At 29.6% G+C, this 18852-nt stretch overlaps 4 protein-coding genes across 5 annotated transcripts; all 4 read left to right on the top strand.

Annotated features, from left to right (window-relative positions):
* Positions 1-160: 160 nt before the first annotated feature.
* LOC130675815 (acyl-CoA Delta-9 desaturase-like) lies at positions 161-4457 on the top strand. Of its 2 annotated transcripts, none has more exons than XM_057481682.1 (6): positions 161-563; positions 642-772; positions 857-1062; positions 2445-2630; positions 2704-4248; positions 4353-4457. In XM_057481682.1, the coding sequence occupies exons 1-5, from the start codon at positions 329-331 to the stop codon at positions 2957-2959; spliced, it is 1014 nt and encodes a 337-aa protein (XP_057337665.1). In that variant the 5' UTR covers positions 161-328; the 3' UTR covers positions 2960-4248; positions 4353-4457. The 2 variants fall into 2 exon arrangements, with proteins under 2 accessions (XP_057337665.1, XP_057337664.1); XM_057481681.1 differs by having other exon boundaries at positions 4327-4457.
* An 87-nt stretch (positions 4458-4544) lies between these two features.
* Positions 4545-7074, top strand: LOC130675820 (acyl-CoA Delta(11) desaturase-like). Its single transcript, XM_057481689.1, has 3 exons — positions 4545-4748; positions 5395-5580; positions 5654-7074. Exons 1-3 carry the CDS (start codon positions 4705-4707, stop codon positions 5919-5921), a joined length of 498 nt encoding a protein of 165 aa, XP_057337672.1. The 5' UTR covers positions 4545-4704; the 3' UTR covers positions 5922-7074.
* A 1526-nt stretch (positions 7075-8600) lies between these two features.
* LOC130675817 (acyl-CoA Delta-9 desaturase-like) lies at positions 8601-10558 on the top strand. Its single transcript, XM_057481684.1, has 5 exons — positions 8601-9141; positions 9241-9371; positions 9456-9661; positions 9892-10077; positions 10155-10558. The coding sequence occupies exons 1-5, from the start codon at positions 8910-8912 to the stop codon at positions 10402-10404; spliced, it is 1005 nt and encodes a 334-aa protein (XP_057337667.1). The 5' UTR covers positions 8601-8909; the 3' UTR covers positions 10405-10558.
* Positions 10559-15433: 4875 nt separating this feature from the next.
* On the top strand, positions 15434-17941 carry LOC130675816 (acyl-CoA Delta-9 desaturase-like). The gene is made up of 5 exons (XM_057481683.1): positions 15434-15864; positions 15975-16105; positions 16188-16393; positions 16486-16671; positions 16751-17941. The coding sequence occupies exons 1-5, from the start codon at positions 15639-15641 to the stop codon at positions 17004-17006; spliced, it is 1005 nt and encodes a 334-aa protein (XP_057337666.1). The 5' UTR covers positions 15434-15638; the 3' UTR covers positions 17007-17941.
* Positions 17942-18852: the final 911 nt, after the last annotated feature.

Below are 18852 nucleotides of genomic sequence, written 5' to 3'. Positions count from 1 at the left end.
CTTCATTGTAGTTAATTTGCAGTCATAGAAATGATATTTACATATTTATTTATGAAAACACATTGTATCGAATCATACGTCAACATCCCGTATCCTAAATATAAATTCGATAGACCGTCGAATATTTTCCTTCAGTTAATTTTATGTAACGAGACAAATACTTTGTAAGAAAGATACTGAAGTTTTGTTATAATATACTAAGCATTATAATATGTATATCTCAATAACTATTTGAAATATAATTTATAAACTTAATAGCTTGATAAGTTTTTTCAATTATAAACAGTGAAGAAGTAAATTTATAGACGTTTCCGTTTCTTAACTGAGAATGCTGTCCAATTTTGCGAGTTCTCAGGTACAAACTGAAAGTAAAGTCTCGATAGAAAGTGAAAACATGATTGAATCAGTAGAAAATACAAAAAGACTAAGAAAAAAACCGTGGTATGAGTTTGAAACAAAAATCATTTGGCACAATGCGATATTTTTAGTAATTTTTGAAACTTTAGCTGTTTATTGGACTTTGAGTTTTCCGTATTGGCAACAATTCAAAGTGTTCTTTTGGGGTAATTAGTTGGTTATTATCCATTTAAAATAAGAAATTATGCTTAATGTTTAAGATAATTATGTTTGATTGTATACAGGATTATGTCTGGCAATCCCAATAACAATCGGAGTAACCGCTGGGGCTCATCGGATGTGGACACATCGTGCATACAAAGCAAAGACGCCTCTTAGAATTATTCTTGCTGTTTTCTTCTACATGGCCGGGCAGGCAAGTTCAGTTCCTAATTATAAATATTTAAAAAATGAATAGATCGATAAATTAAATGATTTATATTATTGATTGGATTAACAGAATAGTATTTTTAACTGGGTGAGAGACCACAGAGTTCATCACAAGTATTCTGAGACGCCAGCAGATCCTCATGATAGCAATCGTGGTTTTTGGTTCAGTCACATGGGCTGGTTGATGTTAAAAAAACGACCAGAAGTTATTCAACGCGGTAAAGGAATTGACATGAGTGACATTTTGAACGATCCAGTTGTCCAATTCTTTGATGGGTACTTTTAAAGTTTTTTTTCTTCTTTTGGGAGTTTTCTTTGGATATCGGATTATTGCAATGGATCTCGTGATGGAATTATCAAAGAATTTTGCCGCCATATGCCTTATTTTACCGAATAGAGACAAAAAATACCATCCACTAAAAAGTTTATGTATATGTGTGTATATCGATACGATATAGCGCGCTTTATCATCACAATAGCGTCCGCAATCCTTGATGGATCTTCATGAAATTTTATACACTTTTTTATTGGACAATTATCTTGACTGAGTTCGAAGATGAGCCCAATCAAGCTCCTTGAGCTCGAAAACTTTGTTGTCAATACATTTTCGAGCTCTTCGAGCTCGAAAATACTTTTTTATCCCATTGATTTCGAAAAAAACCGTTTTTAGCATTTCTTTCTCCCACGATATCTCACGAACGAATGAACCGATTTTGATGGTTGAGGCGGCAATCGACGTGTTTTATTGAGTTCTAGAGCTGATTAGATTTTGAAGTCGATCGTTTGAGTTGTTTCTGAGAAATCAATAAAAAACTAAAAAAAAAAAAATTTTTTTTTCCGTAATTCGCCAATATTTTTGAGTCTACTTCATCAAATGATCTGAAATTCTCAGAAGAGTTGATGGCCTACAAGCTCTTTCGATTGCCGCCTTAGCTATCCAAATCGGTTCATTAGTTAAAAAGTTATAGACCGGTCACACACATACATACATACAGACATTCGGACATCATTCTGAAAATAGTCAAAATAGCTTTCTAGGACCTCAAAACCTCGACATCCGATGAAATTTCGATTTTCGCAAATCGGGGTAAAAACAATAACTTCCCAATTTTTTCGAAAATCGTCGATTTTCTTAGCGGGAAGTTTAAAAACGAGTGAAATTACAGTTTCATGTACTAACATGTTATGCACTAACGCGTGCACGGCACTTCAAATAGACAACTTGAATCATTTAACAGAATTCTTTACGAATTACACTTTCAAATAATAATTTTATTAGATAAAATTCGCTTTCGTACACTATTTTACCCTATTGAAAAATCTCACAGAATCCAACAGATTCTCTTGAATTCTCATAGAGTTTTTATGAGAATGCATGAGTTCTTTTAAAAAGTGCTGTAGTCTTCAGTATAAGCTTTATATATACAATTATGAAAATCTACTTTTTTTTTAAGCAGGGTAGTAAAATCCTGAAAACATTTTTTTGAAAGTATAGTTTTTTCAGTTTTCCGTTCAAAGCGCAGCGTTACTATATGTGGAACTGTAATTTTTATGGTTTTCCTTTTTCCGTAAAAGTTTGTCGAACTAACCACTTTTTCAAAGTTAGTGTATACAGGATAATAACAATAATGTCAAAAAATCTTATTAATCAATTACAGACACCATGCCATGTTCAAGTTACTGTTAGCTTTTGTAATTCCAACTTTTATTCCCATTTACTTCTTTGGGCACAGCTGGAAGTGGACTCTAATAGCTCAATTTATTGTACGATATGGGTGGACTTTAAATTTTACATGGTCGGTCAATAGTTTTGCTCACATGTATGGATACCGACCTTACGACAAGTAATTGATATTCAATATAAATTTTTCCTGCTTAATAAAGGCTTATTTTGATGAATATATTTTTTTTTTAAAGAAATATTGGACCGGCAGAAAATATTATGGTAAGTTATGTAGCTGGAGGTGAAGGATGGCATAACTTCCACCATGCTTTCCCATGGGATTACAAAGCTGCCGAACATAAAAGTGTATTTTTTAATTATACAACTAGTATTATCGATATGTTCGCTAAAATTGGCTGGGCTTACGATTTGAAACAAGCAACTCCTGAACAAGTTAAAAAACATGTCGAGAAAAATGGTGATGGAACTCGTGCAATTAAACTATTATAAACGTGTTATAATAGTAATAATCAATCATTCATTACTTAATAGCCAATAGGGGAGGGTGGGGCAGAGCGGCCCCCCTGAAATTTTGATCAAAAAAAAAATTTTTTTTTTTTCGACTAATTACTATAAATCCGATATGTTTGCGCATTTTTAGCCCTACGCATGACATTTGGGGCAAAATGGACAAGCCCAAAATTTTGAAAAAGTGATTTCATATTTTTATCGTCAAATTAAAAAAAAATTATTATAATTCCACATTTCTAGCCCTACGCATAACACCTGGGGCAAAATGGACCAGCCGAAACTTCCGAAAAAATTATTTTTTCATATTTTTCGGCCGTTTCTCTATGTAAGAGGCAAATTTGGTCGCTAAAAATTTATAAAAATTAAATTTTTTTTTTTAGTTGATAAATTTTTGAAATAAAGTAAAACTATAGAATTGATTTTTTTTTTTATTAAATAACAATTAGTAATTAAGGTAATCTCGGCATCTATATTCCATGCGCCAGAAAATCCAACTTTCTGGCCTAGGGTAGTAATATACTATTTAAAAATAAATCTATGATAAAAGATTTTTTTTAACAAGACTTTAATTATTATCGAAATGCAATCATCTAATTCAAAAAATCTAAATTAACGCCGGTCAGAAGAGAAAACGTATTTTAAATTTGCAACAAAGTATCATGTTGTCATTCAATATTTTTAATAGGAATTAAATTTACATTGTAAATGTTTTATAAAATAGATTATATATGAATATACATTGTATGACACGATACATCAATATTAAAAAGAATTAGAATATTAAATTCATCGCCAATGTTGCCGTCTACTAGATATAAAATTGTTTGACCAACTTCAGTTGGTCATATAATCAGTGAATTTTAAGTAATCGAACGATACGGAAGTTTATTATTATAATCGTACACGCCATAACATTAATTTGCCGATAGTTATTGAAAGTATTTAATTGTATGTAATTATTTTATAAATTTGATCACGATACAAACACTAAAAATAAAAAAAGAAGTACTTTGAGTGGAAAATTTTTTTATTTTTTACATTAAAATAAGCTTATAATTTAGTTCCCAGTTACAACTACGACCAAAAATTTGAACTAAACATGACGGAGTTATTGGAAGACAAAAGTAGATTAAAAAAAAAAATGTGGTATGAATTTCAAACAAAACTGGTTTGGACAAACGTGATTTTAATGTCAGTTTTGCATCTTGTGTCTTTATATTACTTTTTTACTTTTCCGTATCGGCAACAACTCGGAGTATTTATATTTGGTAATTATTTAAAAGTCGTACACTTATAATTAAAAGTAGCGCTTAATTATTAAGATGATTATATTTGATTGTATACAGCATTTATTATTTCTTTATTTGCGAAGTTCGGAGTAACCGCTGGGGCTCATCGGCTGTGGACACATCGTGCATACAAGGCGAAAACTCCGCTTAGAATTATTCTTGCTGTTTTTTTCTACATGGCCGGACAGGCAAGTTTGGTTCCTAATAATAAATATTTTAAAAAATGAATAGATCGATAAATTCATAAAATTAAATTATTGATTACGCTTACAGAACAGTAATCATTACTGGGTGAGAGATCACAGAGTTCACCACAAATACACAGACACGCCAGCAGATCCTCATGATAACACTCGTGGTTTTTGATTCAGTCACGTGGGCTGGTTGGTGATGAAAAGACGACCAGAAGTATTTTAACGCGGAAAACAAATTGACATGAGTGACATTTTGAACGATCCAGTGGTTCAGTTTTTCGATAGGTACTTCTTATGTTTTATTATTATTTGAATATTATACTAAGCCGTTAGAAAAAAAAAAAAAATTCACGTTCATAATGAAATTAGATCTGAATTTCATGACAAAACTCAGATCGTGACACAAATATGACTTTTATCATGAATTTACTCCAACTTTTCGTCTAGTAAATCAGTATCAATTATAAAATGAATTTATTACGTCTTTGAATTGGACTTGGGATGACTTCGAAAGAAACTTGCCTGAGTTTTTACTAAATTAAACCTTTTGTCAAATTTATCGATTCAGAAATTACCAATAAACTTCTTCTATCAAGTACTTGAGTTACGTAAATCAGTTCCGATTGTAAAATTAATTTAGTGAATGAACTTCGGATCACGAGGATTGAAATTTTACCGAGTCAAAATTTTGACGTGATTAATGTTCTTGATACAAATTAATGATGAATGTCATATTTGTGTCACGATCTGAGTTTCGAGATAAAATTTATATCTAAATTCATTATGAACAATAATTTTTTTACACGAGACTATTTAAATTAATTTGCTGAAAAAATTTAACTCAATAGGAAAATTATCATGTCTCACTTTGCTCAGTTTATAATTTTAACTTTTACAAAATGATAACCAATATCTTATTTGCTAAGTGCAGACACAGTGTCATTTTTACGATACTATTTACCGCCGTACTTCCGATTGTTATTCCCGTTTACATATTTGGCCACAGCTGGAAATGGACAATAATAGCTCAAATATTTGTGCATTACCCCTGGAGTTTGAATGTTACCTGGTCGGTTAATAGTTTCGCTCATATGTTTGGATATCACAGCTACGACAAGTAATTATTATCAAATATATATTTATTTTACTTAATTATACTATTACTGGACCAATTGAATTTTCTCTTACAGAAACATAAGGCCAGCAGATAACATATTCGTAAGTTTTGTTGCTGCAGGTGAAGGCTGGCATAATTATCACCACGCCTTTCCTTGGGATTACAAAACAGCTGAACTTAAAAGTTTCTTCTTTAATAATACAACCGACTGGATTGATATGTTTGCGAAAATTGGTTGGGCTTATGACTTAAGACAAGCAAGTTCTGAACAAATAAAACTCACTGCTAAAAGAAGAGGTGATGGAACGCATCCAAATTATGTCGGGAAATCAATCAACTAAGAAGATCTTCTAAATTTTTTCGAAACGCTGTTTACTGATGAAATTTTATCAATAAAATCCGTCGATATAAATAGATGATAGATGTTCTTGTTAATTAATTTGTAAATTTCCATTGTTAAGAACATACACAATTAGAATTGTACTCCTGATAGAAGTATACTACTTTTTCCGATTGATAACTATCTAAATTATGAATAAATAAGTGAAAAATTAAGTGATAACTATGAAAATTATGAATAAGTAAGTGAAATTTTACAGGACAAAAATCATAAAATTGCTATGATTTTAAAAATGTCTCGGAAATGGGCGTGAATGGTAATTCCGATCGCTCAGTCGTAGGAAAAATATATTAAAAAGAAATTACAGGGTAACAACTTCTCAGATGAGTTAAATAAAACCCCCTCCACTAGAAAAATTATATTAGCAAGTATGGAAAGCGATAGATTCTCTGTCAAAATAGCTGTTGCCGCCGACAATGGAGACGTGCTAATTTGTTACCCTAAGTAACTTTAGCTTATCGATGTTTTAATTAGCAAATTGTCTAACTTAATATTTTTTAGTAGAGGTGATTCTGTGCACTTTCTAGATAGTAAAAGTCCGAAAAAATTATTCGAGTAACCCAGACAAAAATATTATACATATACTAGATATGGAATTAATTTTTAAATAAAAAAAAATTTTCAATTACTTATTTTTTCACATAAAAGGAGGATTTTCTGAAATGGAGTTAGACAATTTGCTAATTAGAACGTCGTTATGAGTACAAAAATTTTGTCAGTGCTATAAATTTACTCTGTTATTTTAACAAATCACTTTTTTTACTGTAACACAACAGTTTTTCCGCAGTTACAAACCATTGCTAGGTGCAACAAACAATTCGCTCGAGTTACAATAACATCGTAATCATAAGGAATGTTTTGTTATCCGTATATTAAGGCAAAAAATTGTTACCGTAAGTTATCTTATGTTCTGGTTACAAAAAATTTTTTCCATGAAGAGTCAACTTTATGTACTTATTAGCGACATCATTTTGAAAACTGTAAATTTCTCAAGAGTTGGATAATCGTTATTATTAATTGTTTATTGAATAAATTTTTTTTATTTACTCTTATTTTTAACTTTTGTCTTTACTTCTGTATTTACTTGCACTAATAAAAATTAAAATTCCCAAAGAATTTATTTATCCATAAAAAAAAAATTTTGCTTTACGTAGTTTTAATTTATTTCATTTTCAAGTTCAACGTAAATGTAAATAAGATCCTCGTAGATCTAGGTATTTCAACTTTTTAGATCTATACACTGTAAAAAATTTACGAAGTGAACGCATAGTAAGTCCGGAGCGAATGCGGAGCGGATGACTATTTATTTAATCCCCCCGGAGTGAAATTCACTCCGAATGGAAGTTTAATTTAATATTGAATATTATTATATTAATTAATTATATTAATCCGCTGAAAAAATAAACTCCTTATGCAGAGTGATTTGTTTAAATGATTTAAGTGGTTTGATTAAAACCCGCAATCACCCAAATTCACTCCCAATTTTTTACTGTGCATAAATCTAAAAAGTCGATACATCAACACGTAAATCATTATTTCACGGACTTTTTGATTTACTTAGATCTTTGAAAATTTTTTTTATTGTCAAATTAATTTTCACTACTTTTTAGAGGACGTCAATCTTACTTCATCGATAAAATTTATAAAAATTAAATCAGATGAAATTTGAGAGATCAATTACACAAATGGCTTACTGGATATTATAAAAAAAAAACTTTTTGTTTTATTTTTCAAATAACTGATTTTTCATTTACGACAGAAAATTCTATCAGCCACAATTACAAGAAAGAAAATTATGGGAACTTTTGCTATGCATTATGGGAATAGTTTCCATAATGGTATAGGAATTGTACCCATACTATTATAGGGATGATTCCCTTAATATTACAACAATTTTTTTTGCAAAATAGTGTAGAAATTTTTTCATGATATGTAGAGATTCAAATTTATTTCCAAAATTCGAATTTTTTTGAATGTTCTGTGCTGATAAAAAATTTTTGTTAAAAATTTTAATGTTTTTGCCAAATTCGAATTTTTTTTTCAATGTTTGAATTTTTGTTTTTATATTCAATAATATTTCTGTGTAGTGTAGAAGTGATTTCCACACTTTTCTTAAAATTAATTTTTTCATGATAGTATGGGAACCATTTCCATAATATTATAGGAATGGTTCCCATAATGCTATTGGCATAGTTCCTATACCATTATGGGAACCATTCCATAATTATGGGAATTATTTCTATAATTACAGGAATTGCTCCTATAATTTATGGTCATAGTTCCTATGTTGGTATAGGAAAAAATTTTATAGAATTATGGGAACCGTTTCCATAATTTTCTTTCCGTGTATTACCGGGTTGTTTTAATTAATGATACAAAGTAATTCAATGAACCTTACTATTGACATTTATAAATATGACGATTATAAATAAATTATTTAAAAAAAATCACACGTGCTTCAATGTATCACTTATTTAAATAATGAATTTAAATTGAAAGTAACAATAAACAATGGCAATGATTAATATAATATGTAGAGGTTCAAATTTCACTTACTGCTACATATTAACCAGTTCGCCACTTAAGCTATATATATGTTCGATTTGATGACTTAGTCTATTCATTATAAAAAATATTTTCATTAACGCTTAGCGAAACGACATAAACTCACAGTGTCTGGTGTTAGGTTCCAATATTCGAAAGATTGTTTTTTACAATAAGTGTTTGTAACATTTCGAATAAATTTTCTACATTGAAATAAGTGCCGAAAAATAAATTATTTCAAGTTTAATTTAAAAATTCTTATTGAAATGATTTTTTAACAGTGTGTTTAAACATAACTTTAAAGATTTAACAAATTAAAGAAAATCTATTATCATATAGACAGTGAAAATTTAATAATAGAGTGAATTTGAGTTCGTAATCGAAGATGCCACCTAATTATATGACTTTGCATTCACACCCGGAAAATAAAAAAAGTATAGAACAAGATGAAACAGTATTTGTGAAAAATGAAAAAGGAGTAAAGCGAAAACATTGGTACGAATTTGAGACAGAAGTGGTTTGGAACAATCTGATACTTATAACGTTTTTGCATATTATGACTTTGTATTATTCCTTCACTTATTCGTATTGGGAACATAAATCTTTGACAGCTTGGGGTAATTATTAATAAACTATATGCAGATATTAATTGAATCTTTTTTTTTTTGTAATATTTATAGTAGAAAAAATAATTAATGAACATATTTATACAAAAGGGATTGTCGTGGGGACAATGTCGGGAATAGGGGTGACGGGTGGTGCACATCGACTGTGGACTCATCGTGCATACAAAGCAAAGACACCGCTTAGAATTATTCTTGCTGTCCTTTTCTACACTGCTGGGCAGGTAAAGTTTATCATCAGTTATGTTAAAAAAAAAAAAAAAAAGATTAATGAGTTTATTGAATGTATTTTATGGTTGAATTTATAGAACAGCATTTACGCCTGGGTTAGGGACCACAGAGTTCATCACAAGTACACAGACACACTAGCAGATCCACATGATAATAATCGAGGTTTTTGGTTCAGTCACGTTGGCTGGTTGATGTTAAAAAAACGACCGGAAGTGATTCAACGCGGAAAAGAAATTGACATGAGTGACATTCTCAATGATCCAGTTGTTCAATTTTTCGACAGGTTCTTGTTTTTATTAATTGGAATCTTTATTATTAAAATTTTTAAATTGAATCTTGAATGAGTTATCAATATTTTGAAAATCTTGTTTCGATAATTCAATTGAAAATCGGTTTTTAAACAAAAATGGGCTACGTAATTATACAAATTATTTTGGACTATCATGATACGGGAAATTTCGGGAACTTACGCATTAAGTTGTTCCACTAATCGATTCTATTTTTTGATTACAGAAACCATGTCACTTTGAAAGTACTATTTACCTTGATAATCCCAGTTTTTATACCAGTTTACTTCTTCGATCAAAGCTTCAAATGGACATTTATTACTCAAGTATTTATGCGTTACCCATGGAGCTTAAATATTACATGGTCTGTCAATAGTTTTGCACACATGTTTGGATACCATAGCTACGACAAGTAATTAATATTCAATACAAATTTTTCTAGTTAATAAATGTTTAGCTTAATAATTATATATATATATTTTTTTAAAGAAATATAGGACCGGCAGAAAACATTTTGGTAAGTTATTTCTCTGGAGGTGAAGGCTGGCACAATTACCATCATGTCTTTCCGTGGGACTACAAAGCCGCGGAGTTTAAAAGTTCACTTTTCAATATCACAACTTGCTGGATTGATATGTTTGCCAAAATAGGATGGGCATATGATATGCGATCTGCATCTCCTGAGCACATCCAGCGGGTTGTCGAAAGAAGAGGTGATGGAACGCACTCCGTTTACTAATCTCTCATCAAAAACCCTAGATAAAGTTATTTAAATGTAGAATATTATATTTATTTTATAACTCATTCATCTTATGTTATGTACAACTTTCATAATTGACTCGTTTTATTTAAAATATATCTCATCTGAATAAATAGCACTAAAGTTACACATATTTATTTATGTTTCCTGTATATTTTATGAAATTAAATTTTTTGAAAACAACTGAAATTTTTATCATTTCCAAAAGTTCCCTTTATTTTTATGATTTCATTCATTTTTCAAACACAGCAGATATATAGATATAGGATATAACGCTCCTTGTCACTCACACTGAAAAAAATAATCGCTAGCTGCTAGCGATTTTTTTCTTTAGCAGCTAGCGATTTTTAATCGTTAGCTGCAAGCGATTATTTCGCTAGCTGCTAGCGATTTTTTCTTTAGCAGCTAGCGATTTTTAATCGTTAGCTGCAAGCGATTATTTCGCTAGCTGCTAGCGATTTTTTTTTTAGCAGCTAGCGATTAAAAATCGCTTGCTGGAAGCGATTATTTTGCTAGCTGGAAGCGATTTTTTCTTTAGCAGCTAGCGATTAAAAATCGCTTGCTGGAAGCGATTTTTTCTTTGGCAGGGAGCGATTAAAAATACTGTTTTTATCATTGAAATAAATTTATAAATATACATATTCATATATATTTATACATATATATAAATATATATTTATATATTCACATATATAAATATATATGTATATATGTATATATATATATATATATATATATATATATATATATATATATACATATATATATATATATATATGTATATATATATGAATATATATATATATATATGTGAATATATAAATATATATTTATATATATGTATAAATATACATGAATATGTATATTTATAAATTTATTTCAATGATAAAAACAGTATTTTTAATCGCTTCCTGCCAAAGAAAAAATCGCTTGCAGCTAACGATTAAAAATCGCTAGCTGCTAAAGAAAAAAATCGCTAGCAGCTAGCGATTATTTTTCTCAGTGCAGATGCTAGTCACAATTTTTAACGAATCGCGATCCAATTTGGCATACTTATTTTTTAGGCGATTACCTTGATCGAGTTCGAAAACGAGCATATTCGGTCTCTAAGTTTACAAGTAGTGGATGTTTGAAAATTTCGAAATTTTCTGAAAAATCCACCATGAGAACAAATACAAAAATTAGATTTCTATGAAATATGAAATCTACTAAAAATCTGGAAAACGGTTGACCCTGCGTGCCAGATTCAAAACTTCCTCCTGATTCGAGCTCAAAAACCACGCACACACATACATACAGACACTCGGACATCGTTATAAAAAAAGTCGGAATAGCTTCCTATGGGTTCCCAGATACAGATCCCCGACACGTGATCCCTCAGACAGTTGATCCCACCAACAACTGACCCCACCGATCACCGAGTTGCCCTCCGGCTGGAAAGTGGCAACTTGGCTTCGCTTCGGCCAACAATTTCATGTGATCTGAGACTTTTCTTATTTTACTGGCCTAGGTATGTTATATACTATTGTTTTCTAAATATTGAAGGGCCTAAATCAGAAATTCACTCTGGAAGAGAAAGATGCAACTCCTGCGTTCACGAATAGTATCTGGATGAACTAGAGGAACAATTCGACACGACCATACTGCGTTCATAATTTCTGAGGAGGAGGTATACGCCCTTTTCTTATCTTATTTTAATATAAATGATTAATTAATTAATTAATTAATTATAAGTTACTCGTTATTACAATATATATATCGATTATGCATTAATTACAACTTCGTACATGTATTAAAAAAATTTTAATATCAGTAAATATGCTGCTTAATGTTAATGCGTTAAAATAACAATAATACAATGGATTATTTTTACAAAGTAAAATATCACAAATTAGTGATCAATTGAAATTATGAATATATTGTTTTTGATAGTTTTTTTTTAAATTTATCATTAAAACTTCAGTCGATGATAATAGCAGAATTATTAATAAAATTCGATAGAAACTAGTTCACATGGATTTTATTAAATATTCATCTAATGAATGTATACTATACATGAATAAATTTTTTTCATTATTACCATATTGTCGACAAAATTGTCACTTAATTTGTAGACTTTAAAAGTACTTTAATTGTGGATTTACATATTATAATGTCGTGTATAAAATATAAACTCAATAAATTATACAGTTTTATAACTTTAAATCAACTATAGGTCTGTGGATTTCCGGGAAATAAATACCTTAAAAAACTACCAGGATAAAATTTTACATGAAAGTCATCATTCCGTTATTTATTTTAATTCGTCAAAATAATTAACAACACAAAAAAAAAACTTAAGAAAATTACAGTGGCAAAAAACGATACTTGTACTCTAATTTTAGTCAAAAATCTATTACGTAAACTGTATTTTATTTTGAACCACAAAAACAATGTAATTTTTTAAGTTTCGGTCTCGAAATATTACGTTGCTATGTGAAACTGTACTTCTTGAAGTTTTCGGTTTTCCGTCAACTGTGTTTTGGTATACACTGTAAAAAATAAGGTACTGACATCAAACTCCCTAAGAGTTTGACAAATTTCCTCTTCAGTGAAACCAAATTCGTTTGAACTAACGAAAACTAGTTTGTCTCAAGAAAATCATTTTTATTGAATGAAAATCTCTACTCGATTATTAGAAATTGATTAAGCGTTAATATTAAAGTTTTTAAGTTTGACCGTAATTAAATTAACATTTGAACGAATAGTAAAATATATTTTAATTAAAGTTTGGATGTACTTAATTAAAAAATAAAAAATTGTTGAAGCAAACTTTTCAATTTTTAGAAATTTAACTGAAACTCTTGAAACGTTGAATTTGACAACTTCACATGTTTCAATGAAACAAAAGTAGTTTCCTATAATACCGAACGTATCGTGTCAACCGACAAGTTTCTTGGAGAGAGAATCCAACGAGGTTGTAGGAATAATTTGACGCACTCACATTAAAACTGAAAAATATTCGACAAGAATATAAATGTATTCGTTACAAAATATCGAACTATATTTGAATGAAAGTCTTTATATTATCGGTTGAATAAAAAAATTTATTTATAAAAAGAGTCACATATTTATCACGTTTAGATCAATGTATAAGCAATTGACTGTATATATCCATTCAATACGAGAACAAAGTACTAGAAACACAACTAAACTCAAGCTTTCCTACTGGTCCCGTAGCGTAGCGGTAAAGCGTCTGACTCTCGCGCCTAAGGTGCTGGGTTCGATTCCTCCGGATACCAATTCTACGATTATTTAATTTTTCACTAAAAACTGAGTATGTCAGAATTATTCGTAGAGTGTAATAAATATAATAATATAATGTAATTGTCCCAATACTTAATAAAAAAAAAAAATAATAATAATAAGAATAATAATAATAATAAAAATAAAATAAAAAAATACGTAAGAAAAAAAATTTTTTTTAAATTAATTATTGATGAAATAATTAAAGGCAATATTCACTTGATGCAGATTACTGTTTTTTTGGATCAATGCAATACAGCAACTTGAAACAATTCGATTTTTTATTGAATCAATTGCAAGGACAGTTTCAACGGGCCTACAAAAATATTACTTTCAACACTAAAATTCATTTGCTTTAATAAAATTTTGACTTAACTGAAAATTCATACTTTCAATCACCTTACAATTTACTTTGAGTGAAATTTTTAATTATTTTATATAAAACAAAAATCATTATTGTATCAACAGTTTCAATGACTTGAACTAATTTCTATTTTTTTTTTAAATGAAAAAAGTTATTGAGTTATATCAAATACTATAGAGTTAGTTCAAACGACTTGGTACCTTCCCTCAAGAAACTCTCAGTTGAAGCAAAATATACTGTCAAACGTAGAGGGCGGTAGACTCAATCGCTTGACGCGCTTGGCTGTATCCAAACGCACGGAGTACTTGAGCCAAACGAATCTGGTTTGACGTCAGGAATCTTTTTTTACAGTGTAATAAAATATTTTTTTAAATCAAATATCTAATATAGTAGGGGAAGGGAGAGGGGCAAAATGGGCCCTTTCAGAAAAATTTTTATAATGTAAGTTTTTCAGTTTGTTTCACTTTTTTTTCTCCTTCTGCTGAGTTTTTGGTGTTAATTTACTGTGTCTATCAAATTTAAAAAATCCTAAAAAGTTGGGTAAAACAGGCCCCCAACAAAACTCAATGTTTCTCACTTGTTTTATGTTTTGAAACTTTTTGCTATGTATTTAGTATAAAAAAAAGTTGATAGTGAAGATTCGGACCTTAAAATAACTTAATTCAAAGTTTATATAAAATAAATTGTTTTTGAAAAAAATTATAGTTAGTAATGTTGTTGAACTCGTGACCTAGTTTGCCCTTTATCATAATTTTTTAATCATCTCTGTTAAAAAAATTTTAGGAACCCGTTTGGATAAAAAATATTCGTAGGTTTTCAAAGTCTAGGCAGCCCATTTACCTCCCCCCCCCCACCCCAAAAACTTTTCATGTTAAAAATTTTAGGGGCCCATTTTGCCCCCCCCCCTCCCCTATATTGTGTTACAAGGGATGAAACAAGACGATTTCTGACTAGGGTGAGGTTGGCTCACATTGAAAAATAATTTGATTTCCAAATTTATCTGCCTATTTATGAAATTTTTTTACTCCTATTATTTACTCGTAAATAAAAAAAAGTCTGACTAAAAAGAAAGGAAAAAAAAAAGTTCCTACACATGGGTGAATTAATCTATTATCTGCATTGCGTAGATGTGCACTAGTTTTCAAACGTAATGAATTTGAATTTTAGTATGAATAATAGGTGCTGGGAGTTCATGGGCTGTTGAATATTCATAAATTTTACTATATTATTATGATTTGTATTACAAATGCTCTGCTAACAATTCTTTTACGTAAATACAGTCTTATTAAAAGCTAAAAATTAGTAATTCTTTTGCGATCGAGTCAACGAGGGAAGAAGGTATAAAAGTTGCTCATGTATTGACATTTGAGTCATTAAAAACTTGAAGCTCCAATAAGTAATATCATTAAGTGTAACATTAAAAGTTTTACACAACCGTGTAAATTTATTAGTGAATAAAAACAAAAGTGTTTATATATTTAAAAGTATAACAATAAAAATATTTGATTAAGCAAGTGCTGAAAATAAACGTATCTTAACTTTAAAATCGGATTGATTAATAAAAATGCCGCCAAATACAGGCAATGATCTGACGTTTTCTGATGGACATGATTTAGAAAACGATGTAACGACGACAAATTTAAAAATAAACGGTAGACCAAAAAAGTGGTATGAATTTGAAACAGAAGTGATTTGGAAGAACTCAATATTTATGATCGGACTTCATTTGATATGTTTATATTACACGATCACTTTTCCTTATTTAGAACAGAAATTTTTGTCAGTATGGGGTAACTATTTATTTCATTTATTTTAATAAATATTCTATTATATCGCTCATATGATCACAATAGTAATAACAATTACTATTAATAATCCAAATAATTTGTTACTTCTTTAGCGTTTATTATGCTTCATCTAACGGGAATAGGAGTTACAGCTGGTGTACATCGTCTATGGACTCACCGTGCATATAAAGCCAAAACACCTCTTAGAATTATTCTCGCTATTTTATATAACTCAGCTGGACAAGTAAGTTTACCAGTTAATCAAAATAGTTTTTAAGAAAAAAAATGAATAATTTTTGCTAATAAATTTTTGAATCGGGTTACAGAACAAAATTTACAGCTGGGTCAGAGACCACAGAGTTCATCATAAATACACAGACACACTTGCAGACCCTCATGATACTAATCGAGGTTTTTGGTTCAGTCACGTTGGCTGGTTAATGTTAAAAAAACGTCCTGAAGTGCGTCAACGTGGAAAAGGAATTGACATGAGTGACATTCTCAATGATCCGGTTGTTCAGTTTTTCGACAGGTATTTTGATCAAAAGATCTTGTTTATTATTTATATAAACTCATTGTTTTAACTTTTAAAAAATAATATATATTTTTACACGCTCGATACAGAAACTTTGTTGTACTCAACACACTACTGACTTTCGTGATCCCAGTCTTGATACCTGTTTATGTCTTCAATCAAAGCCTTAAATGGGCATTCATATCTCAAGTATTCATGCGTTATCCATGGGTTCTAAACATCACTTGGTCGGTGAATAGTTTCGCTCATATGTTTGGATATCACAGCTACGACAAGTAATTATTAATTTGATTAAATTTGATCATGTTATTTTATAGCTCAGTGAGTAATATTTTTTTAAATTTTTCTTTAAAGAAATATCCTACCTGCTGAAAATCTATTGGTCGGCTGGGCGGCTGGAGGTGAAGGCTGGCATAATTATCACCACGTTTTCCCCTGGGACTACAAAGCGGCGGAATTCCGTAACTTTATGCTCAACGTTACTACTTCGTGGATTGATATGTTCGCTCAAATTGGATGGGCTTACGATTTAAGACAGGCGACTCCTGATCACATAAAAAAAGTTATTGCCAGAACAGGTGATGGCTCGCATCATCCTTACTTGAGTTAAAAACAAATACTTTCTTTATAAATATGTTGGTTTTCAAAATTAAAGTAGTAAAATTTAAAATATGAATATAATGATGCATCAGCACTTTTTGAATAGTTCTGGCGCTTAATAATTTAATCAATCAAATTGTTTTAATATCATGTCTGATATAAAATATTCAACATATATTTGAATAAGATGAGTGTATTATAATATTTTGATTTTGTTAAAAAATTAACAAATTTGAAATACTTTTGATCATAGGCCCCGAGTGATATTAGTCATTAAAAAATCATTATTTATAATTTACTTAAATAATAATCATTTTTTACTGTATTATATTTTATAGCAAAAATATTTCTTAACTATTTTAAAATAATTATACGTGTATAAATACTTATAAAATTGTTTCGTTAAACTATGATAATAAATAAGTGTATTAATGAAATGATTCGTAGTAATTTATTTATTGTCATCAGTCGATTAATAATTTAAACTTTTAAAATATTTATTTTATTTTAGTTATAAGTGATGTCACTTAATTCTCATAAATATTATCAGTTTACAAACGTAAATTCAAATCAAAAAAGTGCGTCTATTATATGCGATATACATAATACATAATAAAGTTACGGATTTCACAAGTGGCGAATGAATCACGCAAGATTTAAAATCGAGTAAATGATTGAATATATTTGAATGAATATAATACAACAATCAGCAGTTTGACATGACAGGTATCACTCCACTTCCGTGTTCTATGATTTTCTAGAATGATCGTCGCTGAACTTGTTGATTATTACAATTTGTATGTATAAATCGAACGAATTAAAGTCACTTCTTGTTAATGACTAATGCCTTTAACGATTTGGGAAGGCATCAAATGCCTACAATATTTTTTCGTACATAATAAATGCATACTGCTCAGTTTCTTACTGCTCAGTTGCCTGCCAATTTTTATTGCCTACAGTTCTATTGCCTACAAAAATAAAAAATATATATTCTCATTGCATACAAAAGTTTTTGCAGACTGTTCTATTGCCTACTAAAAAAATATTTTATGATGTCCAATTGATTACTATTCAACTGTGTGCCCATCAGAGGAATACCTGATTAATGTAATTTATGCCCGTAAAAAATATTTTTAAGTATATCTACAAATAAAAGTTCTGAAAAATAAATTTCACAAGGAGGGCCTATAATAATTTCTGTCCGTTTTTCTCTTAAGCAATGTCTCGAAACGCAAAATTAAAAACGAGGCTCGATGCATTACTTGATAATCTAGCAATCTACGATTTTATTTCAAATTTCAAAAGTATTCATTTGCTTTTGAAAAAAACGTGGACTAAGTTTCCATTTAGTGCGTAAGTGCAATAAGGATAGTAGCGTTCGTCGACTTGAGTGTGACAGAGAAAAAAGTCCAGACCCCACTGAACAACACAATTATTAAATATAGTTAATGACTAATAGTCATGGAAATTTGCAATCAAGTGTAATTAAACATACTTAAAAAATATGTTTCTAAATTAATTGATAAACATATAAATTAATAAACTATACCATATTATTTATCATTTCAAAACATTATTAACGCAAACTGAAATTACACAATGCAATTTTGCATTGTTGAGTAATAAATATTATTAAATAAAACAAGCAATTGCTTGCATACTAAATTTATTCAAACTGTGTTGTATGTAATAATTTGTGTTTAAAAATGCAATATAGACAATATTCGAACAAATTTTATTGTAATCTTTAAGAAATAAATTTTGATGGTCTGAAAATATGAAATAAAATTCAGTTGAAGAAAATAATCATCTATATGTAAGCCCACAGCACATTTCGAGCTCTCACTCGCTACACG

This window comes from Microplitis mediator, chromosome 10 (assembly GCF_029852145.1).
Source record: "Microplitis mediator isolate UGA2020A chromosome 10, iyMicMedi2.1, whole genome shotgun sequence".
Classification (NCBI taxonomy): Eukaryota; Metazoa; Arthropoda; class Insecta; order Hymenoptera; family Braconidae; genus Microplitis; species Microplitis mediator.
Note: the sequence above shows the minus strand (reverse complement) of the source record. Positions and strands in the feature narration are given on the sequence as shown.